The 22,308-nt window shown below is 40.3% G+C and overlaps 1 protein-coding gene across 1 annotated transcript in view; it reads left to right on the top strand.

Moving 5' to 3' along the window:
- The window catches only part of IPO8 (importin 8), a 56,119-nt gene that overhangs the window by 5,178 nt on the left and 28,633 nt on the right, over positions 1-22,308 (top strand). Inside the window, exons 2-14 of the mRNA XM_089527818.1 lie at positions 269-350; positions 2,688-2,844; positions 6,065-6,223; positions 6,913-7,069; positions 7,675-7,764; positions 11,921-12,015; positions 13,199-13,283; positions 13,724-13,858; positions 14,979-15,078; positions 16,338-16,414; positions 17,931-18,047; positions 19,675-19,764; positions 21,001-21,166. Of these exons, the coding sequence (XP_089383944.1) occupies positions 269-350; positions 2,688-2,844; positions 6,065-6,223; positions 6,913-7,069; positions 7,675-7,764; positions 11,921-12,015; positions 13,199-13,283; positions 13,724-13,858; positions 14,979-15,078; positions 16,338-16,414; positions 17,931-18,047; positions 19,675-19,764; positions 21,001-21,166 (1,510 nt within the window). The remainder of the gene's footprint in view (positions 1-268; positions 351-2,687; positions 2,845-6,064; positions 6,224-6,912; positions 7,070-7,674; positions 7,765-11,920; positions 12,016-13,198; positions 13,284-13,723; positions 13,859-14,978; positions 15,079-16,337; positions 16,415-17,930; positions 18,048-19,674; positions 19,765-21,000; positions 21,167-22,308) is intronic.

The following is a 22,308-nucleotide window of genomic DNA, read 5'->3' as shown; positions in this document are numbered from 1 at the left end:
GAAGAAATGGGTTTATTATATCCACAAAAGTTCATGTGAAGATAAAAAAAGGTGCTGTCACATTTCTTGTTCTTTTTTTCTCTTTCCCCTTTTTCCCCCTCCTTTTTATGTTCAGTGATAGAGTGATAAGCATATGCTTCACTCTTCCTTTCAAATAAATGTTCTCTAAAAGTAGTTAATATTGCAGGAACCCTCCCTTACTGAGGGTAGTATTTTTCATTTTGCAATATGTCATGCTTTACCGGTTAATCTTTTGTATACATTTCAGTCCTACAAGATCATCAACTTTGCTCCTAGTCTGCTACAAATCATTGTTTCTGATCAAGTGGAATTCCCAGTCCGGCAGGCAGGTGAGCTAAAATTAAGGATTGCTTCCAGATATTATATTTTAAGGTTCAATTACTAATCATACATAATCAAATTCAAGGACTGTATTTTTGTTTGACGCCTTGCTGGTCTTGGCAACCAAAGCTGCTTATTATTATTATTATTATTATTATTATTATTATTATTAACCTTTATTTATAAAGCGCTGTAAATTTACACAGCGCTGTACATACAATCTTTTTAATTGGACGGTTCCCTGCCCTCAGGCTTACAATCTAAAAAGACAGGACACAAAAGGAGAAGGGAGTGGTGGTGGGGAAGAGGATGAGGGCCAGCAGTTCTTCTCTACCTCTGAGGCCTGGATCAGGGGAGATGGACTGGAGGGAGGGCTTGGCTTCTTAATGGATGGCTAATGAAGTTAATGAACAAGAGAATTGCCCTGTTTGATGATTTCAAGGGAAGCTGGCAAGCATTTTAGAGAAGGCCATTCTGATTTTGGGTCATAGCCTATAGCAAGAAGATACAAAGCTTCTGAACATAGTGGTTCCATTCTTGGTTATTATTGCTAACAACCATTGATAGATCTTGTCTTTTATTTAAATCTTTTAAAAAGCAAGCTAAACTAGTGGCCATAATAACATTTGTACCAGTGAACTTTAGGCCATTGCATGGTAGAAAATGACCAGCAATGTTGAATTATACTTTTCTGAGTTTAAGTTGGACTACACATTCTGTACAAGCACATGGCTTTCAGCATTACATTAGGGGGTGAAGCATGAATGTTAAGGATGTTAAAGGTTCTTTAAGCTTCTTCTCCCCGATTTGTTGCCATCTAGTGGTCCAGACATTAACATGTTCTCCTGATACTAGGAAGGTGATGCATAATCTCCTGTCTTGTCCTGACATATACTACTTACTGTCCCAGTACAGTGATGCATTGTCAGTATAACAAACAAATGCATTCCTTCCTTAGCAGTCCTTTACTTTTCTCTAGGAAGATCTACTTCTAAACTATCAAGTGGCTGGCATAAAGTGTAAACTGTGGGCCTGTACAGACAGGCCAAAATAAAGCTTCTGGTCACTTTGGAGGTATGCTGTTTAAATGATGCATGCGTCCTAAGAGGCCAGTAGCTGTGCCAAAGCTATGGTCCAGTCCTTAGGACTGAAACGCAGCTTTGGCATAGCTTCTGGCCTCTTAGGATGCATGCATCATTTAAACAGCATACCTCCAAAGTGACCAGAAGAAGCTTTATTTTGGCCTGTCTGTACAGGCCCTGTGAAACATTTCAATTTACAGCCAATTCTGTCTTACAGAATGCAAATATCCATGAAGTGGCCCTGGTTATACTCCTACCTGGTTACTGGTCTTCAAGAGAGGTCCTTTTCATGATGTCACATGGCTCCAAAGTCTGCCTTATCGCCACCAAGATTCAATTTTTTTAGGGCTGTGAGTCCTGCCCTATGGAACTCTCTTTGTCTTAGGTTCCCATTTAATTTGTATCTTTAATTTGGGCTTTCCCTGGAAAGTGATATGGCTATCTTGCTTTTATTGGTTATTTGATCATTTTTATTTCCCTCCTCCTCCTCTTTGGTATTCTGCTGCAGGTTTCCTGGTGAATACTGTTGTGATCTTTTTGTGTTTAGTAGTATATAGATCTATGTAGTAAATAAATCAGCTAATACAAATGGAGTACAGACAGTGTGTGTGTGTATGTGAAATTATTAGAATATCATTTCCTTACTCTTGGCTATAAAAACTGCACACCAAATACTGAAAGGGTTATGCTGTGAGGCTCCAGGTCTTTTCATATATATGAGAATAGTTATAAGGACTGCATTTCCCAAAGGGTCTGTTGTTCTTCTGTGACACTGGCAGATGCAAAGGACTTACTTCCTTACAATGCCGTTCCATATGGCTGCAAATTATATCTAAATGGATAGATTTTTTCCACTTGCTTGCCAGGAGGGAGATGTGTCACTCAAGTGGAAAAACCCATGCCATCAATTCCATCTACAAGGAATGGGCTCTTAAGCAGCTATGAAACCACTCCAGTGTAACAAACCTCTGTGTGAATGAAAGGAGTTTCTGTTTCTTGTAATGTTTCATTCAGTTTCAAGTGCATGCTTGTTAGTGCCCATTAGGACTCTCCAATACATCGCTCTAGTTCTTTGTTTAAAATGGGGTTGGAAACCTGTGGCCCTCTCCAACATGTCCCCTGATAAGGGACTGTGGAAGCAATAATACAAAATATCTAGATGGCTAAAGGATTCCCACTCCTCTGTTAAAGTGCTTTTTAAAAAAGTTCTCCCTGTGGTACTATGTCAGGAAATAAAGTTTATTTCTTCTTTTTCCAATTCAGCTGCTATTTACTTGAAGAACATGGTGACACAGTATTGGCCAGATCGTGAGCCACCACCTGGTGAAGTGATATTTCCATTCAACATTCATGAAAACGATAGACAGCAGATTCGAGATAACATTGTGGAAGGAATTATTCGCTCTCCAGACTTAGTGAGGTTTGTTAGGTTTAAGGACATCTACCAGAAACTTCTGACTTTTGTATTTAATTTTTCTAGTGTGCAAACAGATAATTATGGTTGGGAGAAATTATGCTGATGATGCCAGTATACTTTTTGCTGGTATTTACTCTTCAGGATTCTGTTTTGAAGTGGAGATGTTTTGGGGAAAATAGTGCTTTATAAAGGGTAACCACAAGTGATCTTAAACAGGAGGCATCGGTTTGGAAATTGTTCCTAAATGGAGGCTTCCAGGAAAATTGTTTCTAAACAAAAAGGTTGTGATATTCTGTGTGGATGTCTTTATAGAAAACTAAAGGTAAGAAAGCTAATGAAAAAGGATAATTGAAGCTTGTAAAATTTGATGACTTGTAACACCACTGAAGGTTTGTTTTCCAGATGATGTTAAGGAAATTGAAAAGCTATTGAAATATCTTGCAGGGAAACAAAAGGATGATCTTTCCTTATCACTGCCCTAATCCAGTGATCCAGATGAAAACATAACGATTGCATGGTATAATCCCCATGCAGAGTCTGGAAATGGACAATATGATTTGGTATCCTTGTGCATTTTATGAATATGAACACTGTGTTAATCTTAAATCTGAACTGGAATGAAAGGTGGAACAGGTTCAGTTAATGCTTGGTGAAGGATGGTACAATCTTTCTCCTCCACTGAGTGATGCTGCTAGTTTAGGCTGGAGAATCATTGGCCTTTCTACTGTTGAGACTATAGCTCCCATAATTTCCCTTACCACCGGCCAAGATGTGTGGGACAGATGGTAGGCATCAGGGCAAAGGTTTCCTAATTATTATTATTATTATTATTATTATTATTATTTATATCCCACCCCTCTACAAGATGCAATCGGGGCGGCTTACAAAGATTAAAAAAACATGTATTCCAAAACCCTCAATTCCCCTCTTAAAATACAATAAACGATATAAGAGTTTAAAACACATACATAAAAATAAAATAAATTTTAAAAAATTATATAGCAAACTATACACTGTGACTAAAGTGCGGTTGGAGATCTTAGGTTTCTTCTGATGGCCAGAGAAACTATTTGGGAAAGGCCTGTCAGAAGAGATCCATCTTTATAGCTCTTTTAAAGCTGTTTAGGGTGGTAATATGACGGATCTCATCCGGCAGGCCATTCCACAATCTGGGCGCGATAACTGAGACAGTCCTTTGAGAGGTCAAGGACAGCCTTGTTTTATAAGGCTGTAGCAAATTCATCCCTGAGGATCTAAGTGTTTGGGGAGGATTATATGGAAGGAGACAGTCCCGAAGATAGGTTGGACCTAAGCCATTTAGGGCTTTAAAGGTGATAACGAACACCTTGTGCTGGGCCTGGAAACTAATGGGCAGCCAGTGAAGTGATCTTAGGATCGGTGTTATATGGTCTCTTCTGGATGTACCAGAGACCAGTCTGGCTGCCATGTTTTGAACTAATTGAAGTTTTCAGACTAAGCACGAGGGTAGCCCCATGTAGAGTGCATTACAGAAATCAAGACATGAGGTTACCAGTGCATGTACTACCGTCTCAAGGTCCCTGACTTCCAGGAAAGGGCATAGCTGGCGTAGCTAATAACAGGCACTCCTGACCGTCACATTCACCTGGTTTGTCATGTGAAGTGACGGATCTAGGAGCACCCCCACACTGCAAACACAGTGCTTTGAGGGGAGTGTGACCCCTTCCAGGACTGGAGGTTATACCCTAATACCTGGGTTCGTAGCCGATACCGTAAGTACCTCCATTTCCTACCCTTGTTTATCTAAAATGAAGATAAATAAAAATAAATCCTTATTTATCTAGTACCTAAATCTGGATTGGACAAAATATCACCTCTGGGCTGCATGTGTCCAGCCCTCCAGGGTTCCTTTTTTTAATGTGCAAATAGTAATGATTGCATAATATTATCATTCTCTCATTTAGAATCTGGAAATGGGCAATATGATTTGGCCTCCAAAATGCCATAGGATGTGTGAATGGCATTTCCACAATGTTTGGTGTCACCCAAGACCTGCCAAAGATCAAAATGAAATGTTTTTTCAAAAAAAGTATTATTGCCCTAAAATGGCCTCTATGGGCCCAGGAAGGACCAGCATTTGGGAACAAAAATGTATTTCTTTTTTGCAGGGGCAAGTTCCTCTGAGAACATTGGATAAAGACAGAACCGTCTAAAAATAATAATTGCAAGCCACTCTTATAGCCTTTAGGGCTGAAGGGTGGGGTATAAATACCATAAATAAATAATAAATAATAATAAATAAAATAATGTGTCCCCCTAGCCTTCCACAGTTTCCCACTTCTGATCTAGAACATCCAGAATCTCCAGATTATCAAAGGCACAGATGGTTTCAAAGTATGCCAGCTTTACTTGTTTTATCTTTCATGGGTAGTTTAACTTTATATCTTAACTTTGTTTCTGCTTGTTATTAATTAGTGCACGTATTATTTATGGTATGAATCTATTATTTGGAGAGTGGAGGAGAAAAGAGAAGAGAAGAGTACTTAATTACTATGAGTTACTCCATATCCCTTCTCCTGTCTTTGTGTTTGGAAAGATTTTTGATGTACAACTTTTGACAATGATAATATTTATTTAAAAACAAGGACACCTGGGTTCTATTATGCTTGAAGACTTTTGTCCAAAACACACTGCAGAAGTAATCCAGTTTGAGACTGCTTTAAATGTCCTGGCTCAATGCTAGGGAATTCGTGAACTGTAGTCTTGTTAGACATTTAGCAATCTCTGTCAGACAGCTCTGGTGCCACAATAAACAACAATTCCCAGGATTCCCTAGCACTGAGCCAGGACAGTTAAAGTGGTCTTATACTGCATTATTTCTGCAGTGTTATTTTGAACCTTTTGCTTCCTAAACTCTCTACTGGAGCCTCTGAGTTCATCTCTGACACTGACAGACATTGTTTCCAGTGGGGCTTGAGCATAGGCAGAATTTGCCTTACGCGGAGGGATCCGGAACAGATCCCCCGCGTAAGGCGAGGACGCACTGTATGCATTGATAAAATTGCAGTAAACATTTAAAAATATATCAGCATGTGAGTATCATTTCCAGAGAAAACCATGTAGGGAGAGAGGCAGTCCATCTGAGGCAGTCATCATCTGCCTCTGTCTCCTGAAATCCTTCCTCCCCTTTCTCATATTGACTTTTCCTTCTTTTTCCTTCCTTCTTTCTTTTCCATTCTTTTAGGGCCCAGCTGACAATGTGTCTCCGCGCTATCATAAAGCATGACTTCCCAGGACATTGGACAGCAGTGGTGGACAAAATTGGCTATTACTTGCAATCTCCAAATAGTGGGAGCTGGCTAGGAAGTCTACTGTGCCTGTACCAGCTAGTGAAGACGTATGAGTAAGTGGCTTGTCATCAAAGAAGATTCCTTTCCCAGAAGCTGATAGAGATGACAGTGTCTGAGGAGAACTAGCTCATGCATGCACCCTTGCCTGGCTCTTTCAACAACAGCTTCTTAGTTCTCAGAGCATTCAGGGGAAAGCTGTTAAAAAGGGGTGCTATCTTTTTGCGCTATACAGGCTCAGGTGTATACTCAGTTGATTAGCACATACCTGGAAGTGCTCATTTTGCCATTTCTGCTTGTCTTAACTTCTTGGGAAGAGCAAAGCCTTCTCTTCTCCAGTGAAATGGAGGTGTGCTTAGTTATCAACTTTGTGAGAGTCATCAACTTCATGTGAGACTGTATGATGCAGTCCAAAGTTTATGCCTGCTATACCACAGATTACTCCATCCCTTCTTACACTGTGGTGAAATGTGGTTTCTTTTTCAACTTACCTCTAACTTGGTGAAAATTAAGTTGGCATCCTGGTAGAGAAATTAGTTTAACATTTCATAAAATCCATGAAATAATGGATTTCATCAACAATCTCTTCTGAATTAAAGAACTTTTGTACTATGTTCTGCAGAGGTACAAGAAAGGGAGGGGTGACATAGGGAGAAAACTCCATTATGCCCTCAAAATGTAGAATTATTACAATAATAGCAAAACAGTACCACCTAGCCATTTCTGGGTCTGACTGTGTTTGCAGGTACAAGAAGGCTGAGGAGCGTGATCCCCTCATAGCTGCGATGCAGATATTTTTGCCTCGGATTCAGCAACAGATGATCCAGCTCCTTCCTGACAACTCACACTATTCTGTGCTGCTTCAGAAACAAATCTTAAAAATTTTCTATGCACTTGTTCAGGTATGAGCCCAAGCACCAAATATGATCAGATGTGTGATGAATTTCAGATAAAAACAGCCTTGGCTTCTAGGGGGATCTACATATGTATGCTTCAGGATGCCTTATTGATATCAAGGCTACCTACTTTCAAATTTAAACGGTTAGAATTGTATTTTTAAATATATAGCTAACAGTCCTCAAATAAAGAAAACTGCTAAGATAGGCAGGAATCTTAATGTCAAAACACACTGCTGGGGGGCACAGTCTTGTAGTAAAGTGTGGCTGCCACCCTACCCCATGGTAACCAAACAACTGGAAAAAGTAACTAGAAGCGACTGGGATGTCACTTCCAGTTTCAGGAAGTGATGTGTACATGTCTTGCACAGTGCTGGGAATACCTAAATATGATCCTTCTACCCTGTGCATGCCTACTCCAATGCTAAGATTAGACAGCATCACTTTTTTACTTCCTGAGCTTGGATCATTCCTCCCTCAGACCTGTTTTGGAGTGATCAAGGGGAGTATATAGCTAAGAAAATTCTGGAGATGCAATACATCTTTGTTTTTTTGTTTTTGATCTCCAAGTGACATTACCATCTCTTTTTTCCCCTTCTCTCTCATTCCAGTATGCACTGCCACTTCAGCTGATGAATAACCAAACAATGACTCAGTGGATGGAGATTTTCCGGACTGTCATTGACAGAAGCGTGCCTCCTGTATGTATGTTTTACTTTACTGGAAAATTATTTACATTACTGGAAATTACTGATGTTTGGGAGGTGGGTGGGCAAATGGATGTATAAGCATGAGTGTGTGAATGTATCTTCAGTGGAGAAAAGTGTTTAAAGTGTTTTCTCTCCATTAGCTGTGTTCCACCAGCTCAGCAAGAATGTAATAATTTTATGAAATGCAAGAATGTAGATAAACAATAACCTTATCATAAAACTACTCCTTCTTTGTGGTCTCTGTGACTCTGCTTACATTTTTCCAGTTTCAGTTAAACACTCATATGCCCTAACATAAAAGTGACATGAGTTCCTGCATGGCAGTGAGTTGGACTGGATGGCCCTTGCGGTCTCTTCCAACTCTATGATTCTATGATTCTATGGACTGGATAACCCTTGTGGTCTCTTTCAAGTTTATGATTCTATGATTCTATGACATGTTAGGCATAGCAATGCTAACAAAAATTTCCTTTTTGGAAGGTAAGGATCTATTTGGTCCTATTTAGTTATTTCAGGCTGCCATCTTATACTTACCTAGGAGTAAATCCCATCTGAGTTCAGTAGGATGTCCTATTGAGTAGGACTGGTATAATGTATGATCCAAAAATAGATGTGCTCATGTAGAAAGCTGATCATTTGAAGAACTTAGGTCCTTTGTCTGTTTCAGGTAAACACAATAAGGCCTAAAGCAGCGATGGCGAACTTTTTCAGGTTTGCATGCCAGCAGGCGGGGTTTGTGCCCCTTCAGAATGGGGCTGCGTGCCAGGGTGGGACTTCTGACCCAGGGGGTGTGGCTTCCACCCTCTGAGGCAGAGCTCCCACCCTCTGGGCGCCCTTTTCCTGGCCCCCAGCTGTCTCTCAGAGACAGCTGGGGTCAGCAAAGGCCTGTGAGGGGGTGTAGCCATGGGCACGGCCCCAGTCCTCCTCTTTCTGGACCTTTCCTCATCCCAAAGGGCTCTCTGCAGCCCTTTGAGGGCGAGGAAAGGCACAAGGGGGAGAAGAGGAATGGGCACACCCCCTCCCTTCCTCCCCACAAACCTTTTCCTGCCTCCAACTGTCTCTCCCAAGACAGTTGCAGTCCGGCAATGGTCCCTGGGGAGGAGCAACTGGCACACGCCAGTCTGTCCTCCTCTCCCCGCCCTATTCCCGGCCTCTAGCTGGGAGAAGACTGCAAGGAGGAGCCAGAAGTACGCTCCTCTGGCCCCTTCTCCCGGGCGCCATTTTCTGGCTTCCATCTATCTCGGAAAGACAGCTGAAGGTTAGGAAAGACAGGGAGGAGGAGGAACAGGCACGCATGTGCCTCTTCCGCCTTCTCCCCCACCCCGTGCCTGAGGAAATGGCGTCAAGTGCCACTTCTGGCACACATGGCATAGGTTCGCCGTCACTGGCCTAGAGCAAGGGTAAGCTCCTATTGCCTTCCAGATGTTGAAGGACTACTTCCAGCTTTTCTTACCACTGGCCTTGCTGATAGGCACTGATGAGAACTGGAGCTCAACAATACATGAAGAACCACAGCCTACACCTAGAGGATCTGTGCAACAATCATAGGCACTACTGTGATTTATAGTTGCAATAGCACCCAGGTTAGAATTGGTTATTGGGGCCATTCAGTTTCTAGCTGAGCACTTTTGAAACATCATCCACTATGGTGCATACTGCATCTAGACTTGGTCTCATGGACACTCTAAGGGCCAGGAAAGCAGTAGGGAAAACAGGTTGCTTACCTATAACTGTGGTTCTTTGCGGTACATCTCTGTATCAACTGTTGAATCAAACACTTCGATAGCATCCTCTCCAGCTAAAGTGGCTTGGAATTTGCCAGAATCCCAGGTAGGTTCGCTCACTTCTTGACCCACAGTAAGAGACCACATTCTGAGAAGGAAAACGATAAAAAAAGGGATAAGGGAAAAGAGAAAAAATAAAGAAATGAAAAGATAAGGACAAGGAGAAGGCAGACTCTGTGTACTACATCTCAGGGTCATTGCTTACTTTACCATTACAACTTTTCCAGGCCCAACTCTGTCTCTAGCTCTGAGGATTCAAGACTTGGATCCTAGTACAAATCTACATTCGCCCATCTCAGTCTTCAAAAAATTCACCACAACCTAGCACTCATGGAGAACAAGATCAAAAGCATCTACCATCAGCAGAAGACAGTCTTCAGATTGTCAGACTCTGTTTCACAAGAGAACATACCGTATATACTCGACTATAAGTCGACATCATGTATAAGTCGAGGGCAGGTTTTGGGGCCAAAATAATGGATTTTGACATGACTCGTGCATAAGTCGAGGGTAAAACTTAGGAGCATGTAACAGAGGATGAAGCCAAGGAAAACAATGCCAAATAACTTGCAAAATTCCAGCAGGCATAACCATTTGAGTTCATACTAAAGACTGGATAGATGAGATGGTGGTTCTAGGGCATATTACATGCTTGCCTTTCGCCAGGGGGATGGTTCCTTTGTTATATATAATGTTAAAGCCCAGTACTTATATTGACCCATGGATATGTCGAGTCAGGTTTTTTAGGTCAATTATATGACTAAAATTTCTAGACTTATACATGAGTATATACAGTAGGTGTATCCTCTTCAATACTACCAGGGAGGGACTCAATTGACTGATTGTACATTCTGTCACTCCCAAGACTGAAGGAGTTTTCATAGTTTTCATTCAGCCTGCTCTAGAATGCCTGTCTCTTCGGAGAAGAAAGACTGCAAAAGATGCTCCCCAGCTTCCTTCTGCTTGTTAGTTTCCTACCAGTTCTGAGTTTTCTGTTACTGTAAAGATAAACATGCACTTCTTTGTTTTTCTTCCACTTCTTAAGGAGATTCCTTTATTTCTTTTGTTACACATTAAGTTGTGCTCTTCTTGCGGTCAAAAGATTGCCCCCTCAGATGGATGTACCCAGTGCCTCTGCTACTTAGTTAAGGGACATAAGTTCCAGGCGTGCAATAATTGCTAGGGTTTCTCGAAGTAAGGGTTGAAAAATAGAGAAGTTCAAACTAGCAGCATGGGAAGAAACATTAAGTTTAGCTGATTAGCTGCTTTGAATATAGCTATCCCATCTTTGACTAAGACCCAGGCTAAGTGAGATGTCATCTTCATCAGCTTTGGAGCCAGTCTAAATATTGATGTCCCCAGCATCCTCAGTATTGACATCTGTGTATCGGTTCCGCAACTCAAAACAATGCCTTGAGAGATGCATGCTCCAACAGCAAGTGGTTGCGTCTTCCCTGCCATCATCACCAGCGGTGTTGCCTCATCTCCCTTAGAATCCAGGTGTCTGCTGAAGAATTGTGTATTAGATCCTACTCCAAAGGGAAAGATGGAGACACATCTGCCAGATGTGGTGAATCTGATTCCAATTATGCTGGAAAGGAATCATAAGGTCTCTGGGGAACAAGAGCTGGGTGACTACGCACATCAGCATTACTTCAATAAACCTATTTTCTGCAAAGGATCAGATTTCTACATGAGCACGTCTCTTTCTGGATGATTCCTTATACCAGTTATGCATCTCTTCTCAGAAAGAAGTTCCACTGAACTCAAATGGGACTCACTCCTGGGCAAGTATAAGATTGCAACCTAAAATAACCCAAACTTGCTTATAATAATCAAAGGTTTGAAACTGAAACTGGGAAAATGTAAGCAGATCTAGCTAATAGGATTAGTCAACATTGCTTACATATGAGATTTGTAGCTGTCTGCTGTGGCTCTGACTGCATATGACATTTTTGATACTATTGCTGTACATGAATAATGCTTAGCTTGTATATAGGTATATAAGAAATTATTCTATTGATTTTAAAAATGCATGCTCCAGCTTTGTATAAAGTCAAACTGTCCTAGACTGGAAGCTAGCAGAGGTAAACAAGATATTGCTCTCCATAGGTTAATCCCAGTCCATTGGCCATTTTGCCTGAGGCTAATGAGAATTGTAGTTCTAAACATCTGGAAGGGACCAGATTACCTGCCCCTGAAAGCAAGCATAATAATTTGTAATAAATGGCCTGTTGTCAGCAAACAGCATTTGGAAATTTGTTATAAACTTGTATTGCAGTAATACACATTTATTCTCATTTTGCTTTGTTAGTTAAATGTCCATTTATGTACATCTGGACTGAGCTATTTCATTTCATTAGGAGACTCTGCAGATTGATGAAGATGATAGGCCAGAACTGGTGTGGTGGAAATGTAAAAAGTGGGCTTTGCGGATTGTTGCTCGTCTTTTTGAAAGGTAATATGTTGGTAATGAAAAGTAGAATTTCTATATTCTACTTTTACCATTTTAAATTTTAAATATTAATGTTTTTCCTTGCCTTTAATAATAACAAAAATTATCTCTCCCTGATCATCCTGTTGTCTTACCTTAACATTCATGTTCATGGGCCTGTTCCTAAAATGAGGATAGAGGAAAGAGAGAAAGGGGAAAGAAAAAAGGTGGAGTGTAAGGTGAGACTGGCAAAAACCCTATAGCAACAGGAAAGTGTGGCTGTGTGGTTACACATGCTTCCCCTCTGCTTTCTCTTATGAAACCATAAGAAAGGGTTAGAAAACATCTGTTTCCAATTACTTGGATGCAGCTAATAGAAAAAATTCTATTGCTTATCTTTTACTGCTTTTGTTCCAAGAACCCCTATGCCCTGGGAGGGGTGTTGCCCCAAGGCTATCTTAAACAACACCTGAAGCAAACATTTCAAGCAAGATGCAGATCTGTGGCACTGAAACTGATACTTTTCTTCCCCTGCATAATTTTTGCCATCTTTGTCCGATGAAGAAGCAAATGGGCTTCAGAAGCTAGTGTGATGTAGTTTGCATGTTATACTCCTTATAGCAACTCAATTTGTAGGTGAGTTATATTCCCTCATGGTACAGACTAGAGCTGAGAAAACAGAAATTTACCTAAGGCCATTTAATGAACGTTTGGTGGAGATGAGATTAGAATTGGAGGTTGTTTTTTTTTAATTCTGTTAAACGGTAACATTTAGCCAGTTCTCACCAGTATCTAGTTGGTGGATGCAATATCCCAGCATATGATTTTGAAGTTTGGTACCAGTAGATATTCTTATGTGTTTAACAGCTACATAATGAGATTCTAGGAATTTCTGAGCTCCTGTCCATGTTTTTTGGAAAACATGTTGAAATTGTCATGTTATTTCACCCTTGAGCTTATTTTCAAAGAATGGGGCAATTTTGAAAAGGCTCAACATCTGTATTGTTACAAAATAGTCAAGAGTGTGTTTTAAACACTTCGAATGAAAAGGAATACATGTATCAGGATACAGGATAACATGCACAAAAACAATTAAATAGTACATACCTTTTTGGTATAGTATCTGCTGTAGTGGTTTGGTTTTGTTTTTTTGTTTTTTGTACTTGTTAACCTCATGTTTATATATTTATGCTTTGGCTTTTTAAAGGTATGGTAGCCCTGGAAATGTAACAAAAGAATATTTTGAATTTTCTGAGTTCTTCTTGAAAACCTATGCTGTGGGAATCCAGCAGGTAAAGATTTGTTATTTATTGTGTGAAATAGCATGACAGCTCTCCATCTACTGTACATTTAAACATGTCCTGTGTGTAACATCTATGTTTAAGGCATTTGTTCCCTTACTTGGTGAGGGAAGGAAGAGCTGCTATTGTTCTGGTTGGGTAGTTAACTGTTTCCTCTGAACTGTTTACAAGGCTTTTCTCAGATACCAAGAGATTGTTTGTGCTGTTTTGGCAGAAACTCCCTACAGGTTTGTTTCTCTTGTCAGCAGCTATCCTTTGTAGAATCATTCTTTTTACTCATCATATGCTCATTAGCTATTACTAAAAGACAATTTGGAATGTGATGTCCTGTTTCCCCCTGTTATTTAAACTGTTTGTGCAAATTGATCACAACATATCTGCATATCCTCTCATTATGAATATGTTGTCAGATCTAGTTTTTCCCCCCTTAGGTGCTTCTTAAAATCTTGGACCAATACAGGAAGAAAGAATATGTCGCTCCACGTGTTCTTCAACAGACATTAAATTATTTGAATCAAGGAGTCCATCATTGTATAACATGGAAGCAGATGAAACCACATATGCAGGTTGGTGCAATGGTAATAAATTAGTGTCCTTAAGCAAATACTGAAGAGTTCAGCTAGATCTTTTCATACAACATTAGAATGTGATAACATATTAATGTTACAATTACTAGCATGGGAATACAGTCACTGGAAAAGAAAAGAGTAAACATCATGGTTTTACTTATGTTTATTTCTGTCCCACTCTGGATGGTTTAGAGCGGATGTGTATACACAGGGGTTTTTCTGAATGCTGTGACCATTTGGCTGCTACCTAAAACTAAAAGCCCACACTTTCATCTCCTCCTCCTTCCCATATAAAATATGCAAACTGTGGGATGACATCATTGCTTTGGAAGTTTCTGCACTGCTGCAGAATGATGAGTAAAAAGAAGCCAGAAAACTTACAACATGATAAAACTGCTTTACATATTTTAGATTGCTAAATGTTACTGGGAAAGGGAGGCGGAGATGTGGTGTTACAATTTATAGTGGTAACCATGTTTTAGTCATAACACTTAATTTTGATCACAGCAGGGGGCAGGCATTTTAGCTTCAGCTTTCCAAAACACTCTCTTACTGAAATTTAGAATATAGAGAAGTGCATACCTCTTCCTGAGATGTGGAGTAAGAATAAAGGGCCTGCAGATTATATCTCATATCAGGAGAAGGTGACTGAGATGTATAATAGTGGACAGAAGGGACTTTGAATCATGAGGTATGAGGAGGTGATAGAGAAGACCCTGGTCAGCTGCTACATTAAGCAACTAGAGTGTGTAGCACAATCTATTGTTACAGGATTTATTATACAGTGCGCCCGCGTCATACGCAGGTATGAGCATACGCTCAAACATGCAGAGAGCCGTGCGGGGCGCAAGGGATGGTGCGTCCCATTCAAATGAATGGGGTACGTGCCCGTGGTGCACCTGCGCCGCCGCCATGTGCACGAGCTCTATTCAAGTGAATGGGGCTCGAGCATAAGTGGTTTTTGGCTTACACGGGGGGGCGTCCGGAATGGATCCCCCGTGTAAGCCAAGGGTGCACTGTAATGCTTTTTTTGGGGTAACTTTTTGGGGAAGACTATTAACAATGGAGTTAAGCAATCATCCTGCACAAAGCAATCACCTTTCTCTCTTTTTATAAGACTTTGTGTGAAGATGTGATCTTCTCCCTGATGTGTTATAGAGATGAGGATGAAGAGCTTTGGCAAGAGGACCCCTATGAGTACATCCGCATGAAATTTGGTAAATACATGTGCCTTAGGCTGATAGCCCTGCTGTCCTCAGTATTCTGAAGTGCCTGATAATGATAAGTATTGCTATTCATTCAGCTCAGCCTACAGTTACAGAGTTTTGTTTCTCTTTACTTTCAAACTACTGTTATAGGTGTAGTCTTGTTTTAATAACATAAAGTGAACACTCCAGATCATACTGTTTTGCTATTCAGTCCTCTCCCTCCCTAGATTGTTGCTTACTGAACTGTGAACTATGAACCATCCTTAGCTGAGAGGGTTTTTTTTCCCCCAAGGGACAGTTTGAAAACGCAAGATGCAAATGGAGAACAGAAATGGAGTTGGCTGCAAGCTGTTTTCTCTTATCTATTTATTTGGTTAGAGGGTGATAATAAACTTGTTTTGTGAACACTTGGTAATAAACAATAAAAGTTACCTGGTGAGAAGGAAACAAAGACTGTAAAGTACAGTATATTTTGGCCAAACAATGGATATAATTTGCCATGAACATTGCTTGTATGGCATTGAACAGTATGAATGTGACTTACTGACACTAATGGTAAAGAACCAGTTTCCACTTAAGAGAAGTCATGCAAGTGAAGGTTTGTTGGATTATCCCATGGTTTTAGGCATCTCCTCTTCTTTTCAACAGGACTTGTGTAGGATGCACCTATGGTAATTTAAGTAGACTTTGATTTTGCATTATGCTTCAGAGTTTTTAAAACTGGGTTAAATAACATCAGACTCTCCTGCTTACCTTACCGTTAATGGCATGGTTGCTGCATATGCATAGACATTTCTCACACCTCTATGCTGTTACTTATAAAATTAGGAATAGAACTTGAAAACATTAGTTTTAGGACTACAACATCAAGAATTCCACAATCAACATGACCATTATAGTCCAAAATTAATTTTTAAAGATCTGGCTGGGAGGGCTGTTTGGGAGAGGCATATAATATAATTATTTTCCACTGTAGTATCAGGACTGCTGTGAAAAATAACCTTCCTAAGTCCATCCAGCATGGTCTGTATCTTACCTCTATTACCACAGCTGCAGGAGACACCATTATATAGTAATAGGAACTACACATTCTTGAAATATAAAACAAAGCCCATATGTTTTCTGCCTGGAGTTCAAGAAAGTTTTTAGGTGACATCCAAACATTCACTCATTGTCTGTCTGCATTGCCCCTTGTTCTCTCAACTTCAGAATGATATATTCAAAATATTCACTTTCTTTTTCATATCTGTTTTTTGAAACCTCATAAGATGTGTTTGAGGATTATGCATCCCCTTCAACAGCAGCTCAGCTTCTTCTGTACACTGCAGCAAAAAAGCGAAAAGAGGTACCTATTATAATTTGTCAAAACATAATGGGTTTTTAAAAAGGCATTCACAAGTCTGCTTCCTTTATTTACTAGAAGCTGTTGGCAGAATCTGTATTCATTATCTTAAAAAAAAGTATTGGTCATTGTATGTTTCTCCTGCATTCTGTGTTCCTGTTTCTGTGGTGCTCAGGTGGGATGTATGGTCTGTTCTGTTGTCATGCTATCATTATAAATAACAGTATGCAAAGGGATCTTGTAGCACCTTTCAGACTAACTGAAAGAAAGAGGTTAGTAGCATGAGCTACAAAAGATCATGCTACCAATTTCTTTCAGTTAGTCTCAAAGGTGCTACAAGATCTCTTTTCATACTGATTTTCCAGACTAACATGGCTATACTTTTTAATTGTGAATAACTATGAGAACTAATTCAGGCTAAGATGCAGGTCTCCGATGTGGTGACCATGGGCATAGTCCGAAAAACCCACAAAAAACCATGGGCATGATCTTTAGCAGTAAGCAGGTTCCTTCTCTCAGTTGGCAAGAGAGGAAAAATCCACACATACTGGGTGTCTCCCTGCCACTGCCAAGTGACAGGCAAAAAATCACGTGGTGAAAAACTGAAGTTAAAGGGACATCAAGTGATGCTGCTGAGGGTCATTAGTTCTCTTCCTGCCTGTGCAGGAGCAGAACCCTTTTATGGTGCTCTTGATTCTCACCTTGGTTCTTTTTAGATATAATTTTTTAAAAATGGGAAAAAATGTGTTCTGCAAAGTGAAGCATCAGTCTCTAGGGCCATATTCATTTTTGATAATTCCTCTGGGCTCCAGATGAGCCCAGAGGAATATATATATATTTTTTTAAAGGTAGGCGGCAGCACCCCCAGCTGTCCTTTGAGGTCCCCCTTCCAAAAAAGAAACTGTGAATGTAAGGGAATACTGGGTCAAAGGGGCTCCTGTGAGAGGATAGTGGGACTAAGGGGGGTGTTTTATCTGTGTTCTCTCTCCCCCCACCCCCACCCCGTTGCCTTTGAGCAAGGGATGAGAGAGAGAGAAGTATATGGGGTTTCAGAAAGTGAAATATTCTGCCTGGGCTTTTGTGTTTTTGTTTTTAGTAGATTGAATATGTGGTTTGGATGTGCATTTTCCCTCTGTGTATGTTTCTGGGTATCATTTTGCCTTCTGTGAAATTGATATTTTGTTAGTTGTGGGGTCAAATATGAGTTTTGACACACACACACACACCCATAAAAAACTCTAGTGATAAGTCACTTTCCCCATAATCAGGTGCACAAGCCTGCTTGTTTTTGTATTTCCTCACTCTGTAGTGTGGCAAAATCTTTCCCAAGCTTCAAAATGTGTGGGCAACTTTTTTCCACTCTCAAAATTGAGAGTTACAGTAAACATACACATTTTTATGGAGTGTGTTTCTGAAAGCAAAGCAACATTCTGTTGTAGTAGTATTAATTATAATAATGTTGGTTGGTGTTTGTGATTTTCCTAGCTTTTAATTTTATGTATTTTGCACCATTTTGAAGGTGTTACCAAAAATGATGGCATTTTGCTATCAGATCCTCACTGAACCCAATGTTGACCCTAGGAAGAAAGATGGAGCATTACATGTGATAGGATCTCTAGCAGATATTTTGCTGAAGGTAAATGGATGAAGACACATAAGATGTGTATATATTTACTCCATAGGTGTACCATTGCATGTAGGTTTCAAGATACAGAAAAAGTAAGATGCTATAACTAGAATGCGTAAGTGTATTTCTGATAAAATATATGTGTACTGATGGAGTTTGCTCAGTAGCTCTTTAATTTTAATTGAAAAATATTTCATGGTTCCTCTGTTCTGTGTGCTCATACAGGTTTGATTTGTGTACTGCCACAGATCATTAAATAGCTCCAATATTTTATTTAAACATTCTATTCCATTCTGTGAGCAGTGTATTTCACAAATGTGCTTTTTTTGTCTTTAAAACTTGATGTGAAAAGAAATCTGTCAATAATTCCTTTACAAGAATTCCCTTTTTAAGGGTTTTAATTATGAAGCTGTCAGGTTAGGTCTAACCAAAGGAGTGGACTTCAGGGAAGCCTCTTAATAACATTACAGTAGGAGAGGGCAGATTCTGCTCTCTGATCTCTACATGTTTTCAAGATAAGTTTCTTTGATTATCCAAGCCAAGCTTGATAAAGGGCTGGTACAGACTGGCACTAAAAGCCGCCTTGTTGGTGGTGTGGGGGCATGGCGTACCCATGATGCATGCTCTGACGCTGCCCAGAAGCCACCCACCTGCCCACATGACGGCCAGCTTCACAGCGCTCTGGCAGTGCGGCATTTAGACGTCACACACTGGCTGAGTGCCACAAAGCAGCAGCAGCATGGGAAAAGCCAGCTTTTTGCCAGCTCAAAAAGGAGTGGCATTTTGCTGCCTCTTTTTGAGCTTGCAAAAAGCTGGATTGGAGCCAAGGTGTACAGTTTCTGTGGCGCCGATCTGGTGCTCAAAGGGGTGGCTTCAAGCCGCCCCATAAGGCTCTCTGTTTCGGCCCAAAGTTACTTTCTGGACTCCAACTTCCAGAATCTCCCAGCAAATACAGCAAGCATACTCCTGTAGATCTGAAACTATAGTCCCCAAAATAACTTTACAGTGCTCTTATCTGAGCATGACATTTTTCTCACCGTAAGTCTGTAGCCTCTGATTTGCTTCATCTATGCCTTGCTCTACTTTTTGCTGGATGGGAGCCAGATTGACAGTTGAAGACTTTGTATTATGTTGACCATTAAGTTGTATTTGTTGTATTTTTAGCTCATAATCTGTATTGCTCATCCTTAAGCACAATTTACAGCACACATTTTATGCACAGTGATATACATATGCTGTAGAGATTTCCCTGTGGTGGATTCTCTTAATAGAGAATTCAAGTCTTTGGACCATATTGTAACTGCGTATTCTGGTTGAATTTTTAATGTATGGCCTGACCAAATTGGCATTAATAATTTCAAGCAACATGAAGCCTTTAAAATAGCTAGCCAACTTTTCTGATAGGTTTCATTTTGGCAGAAATCACAGCAAGAGCTATGCTGCCAAAGTAATGTGCCAGTTTGGGTCCGAACAGTGAAATAATTTAAATCCACTGAATGTTTAGAGTGTCTTTAAAAGTTGAACTTCAGGCTAGAAGATTATTTTGATTTGTGTTTATGCGATTACTCCAGAGACATAATACTGTACATCCGAATAGTGATTGATTTATTTTTATGGTTTCTGTTAACTCCATCAGAAGAGCATATTCAAGGATCAAATGGAGCTGATGCTACAGAATCACGTCTTCCCATTGTTTATGTCGAATCTGGGGTATCTGAGAGCCAGAGTAAGTAACCAAGCCATATACATTAATCCATGGTGACTATGTGTGTATGTTATATGCCTTCAAGTTGTTTCTGACTTCTGGCGAACCTAAGGTAACCCTATCATGGAGGTGTTTTTTTGGCAAGATTTGTTCAGAGGTGGTTTGCCATTGCCTTTCTCTGAGGCTGAGAGCATGTGACTTGCCCACGGTCACCCACTAGGTTTCATGGCCAAGCTGGGAATCAAACCCTGGTCTTCAGAGTCATAGTCCACCACTCAATCCACTGTGCCATGCTGGCTCTCCCAAGGTGACTACTACCACTTAATATCAGCCAAATAGCATGCCTTCTGTTATATATTTTCCAGCTGATTTCAGAAGGCTTTGAGGCAATACCCCATTTCCCCCCATGTGGTGGTAGTAGTACTTCTGTTTACCTTTAATAGATGGCATTCAAAGGGGCCTTTCAGCTGCTTTTATGTATCATTGGACTTTATAAGCCACTCAGATTATTTATTTATTTATTTATTTATATAGCACTGTAGATTTGCTCAGTACTGTACATACAAACAATAAAATCGATAAAAATGAAACTTGCCAATGGCACACATTCTACAAAATACATATAAAACAATAGATAATAATACAAGATAGAATTAGATAAAAAAGCAGACAACAAATTAAAAAGATCAAATATCAAATCAAATATCAGATCTCAGATAAGAATTAGATAAACAATCACACAATGCCTGGGAACACTTTCCTGAATAATATAGTCTTCAACTCAGTTTTAAAACTATTTTAAAAAGTGAAGACCCATATTCGTGGGGGAAGAAGGTGCCAGGAGTGAGGGGCAGCAAGTGGGAAGGGACGAATCCGGGATGAGGCAGTGGAGATCCTACCAGAACGGAAGGTATGAGTGGGAATGTGAGGAGAAAGAAGTTCAGATAAATAAGGAGGGGGCAGCCCATGCTGGGCTTTAAAAGTCAGCAACAGGAGCTTATACTGAATATGGAAGGGAAAGGGAAGCCAGTGAAGGGATGAAAGTGGAGGAGAAAGATGGTCAAAGCGGCAAGCAGATGTAATAATGTGTGCAGCTGAGTGCTGAACAAAAATTAAAGGACAGAGGTGAGAGATGGTCATAAAACTGAGTTTAATAACTGATGGTTAGAAAACTGAGAGCTGCTAGCACACCATGAAATTCTGAAAAGAATAACCAAACTTTGGTGCTGTTTCATTTGCTTTCTTCTTGTGCCTCAGTCCTGTTGGACTCTTCATTCATTCAGCTCTTTGAAATTTCATAATGAACTCAACCTGAGGAATGCTGTTGAGCTGACAAAGAAGAGTCTGATCGATGACAAAGAAATGCCTGTCAAAGTAGAGGCTGCCATTGCTCTTCAGTCCTTAATAAGCCATCAGGAACAAGGTTTGAATTTTATTTCTTTGGGCTTTCTTTTCTTTCTGCTCTGCATTTACATCCCTTTCCCCAGCATCTTCAGGAAAGACTTTTTTCTTCTTGCCTATAAGTATCTATATGCTTTGGTTCTTCTTTTCCTCCTTCCCTCTCTCTAATCCTCTTCCTAAAGCTGTTCTGTTGCTCATTTCTGCTGTTCCTTTTGCATTTGATGTTTCCTTTGACGTGTATCACCCTGTCTTTTCTCATTTTCAATACTTGCCTGAAATCCCATCCCAGATCAGGATAATTTGCTTCCAGTTTAACTCTTTTTGTTTCATCCTCTCTTTTGCCTGTTTGTCTGACCTATCATTAGAATATTTGCCTTTAGGCAGGGTTTGTCTCCTTTGACTTTTCTCTGAGTACTTGGATTTTAAGTGCTTTAGGTGTAATAAATATTATGATTAGGTTACAGTAGATAAGAGTGAGCATGGTGCATGATTTGGTATATCTGCTGAGCTATTTCCCAAGTGTGACATTAAATCATACAAGTAGTACAGGCATTAGAGTATGAAATCCAGTCATAGAGGGCTGGTTTTGAAGTACACATCATTCTGGAGAGCATTCCTTTGAAAATCTGATTGATCTTTATGAAAAGATGGCTTTCATGCTCTTATGTCTTTTTAATAACACAGACATAACCCTGCTGTTTCTACAAGTCTATGGCAGGATACAGACAGCCCAAAAAAGGCGGTCTGCTGCCACCTCCACTTCCGCCGGCGGGAAGCCTTAGCCGCCAAACGGTGAGGCTTCCCGGTGGCGGAAAAAGAAACCACAAAAAGCGGGTTCTTTTTGTGTCGCGCTTGCAATGCCCAAGTGCGCAAATGGCTCACTCATGACATTGCAAGCGTGACACGACGTGCAGACGCTGCATGTCCATCGCGTCAAAATGGCAGCGCCCATGTGTACAGGGTGCCGCCATTTTGACGACCCCGTCACGTGCTAAGGGTGGGGCCAATATGGACGGTGCGTCCTCGGCCATCCCCTAGCACGTGACAGGGGCACCGCAAAGGCCCATCTAAATTGGGCCAATATTCCCTTTCACATTAACTTACTACATGTGTGTCTCTTCCTTAAATCTCTGAACCCCAACTTCATTAGTTTTATTCTTATAA

The sequence above is a fragment of the Sceloporus occidentalis genome, unplaced genomic scaffold, assembly GCF_023333645.1.
Source record: "Sceloporus occidentalis isolate IW3139 unplaced genomic scaffold, rSceOcc1.0.p SCAF_5, whole genome shotgun sequence".
Lineage (NCBI taxonomy): Eukaryota > Metazoa > Chordata > Lepidosauria > Squamata > Phrynosomatidae > Sceloporus > Sceloporus occidentalis.
Note: the sequence above shows the minus strand (reverse complement) of the source record. Positions and strands in the feature narration are given on the sequence as shown.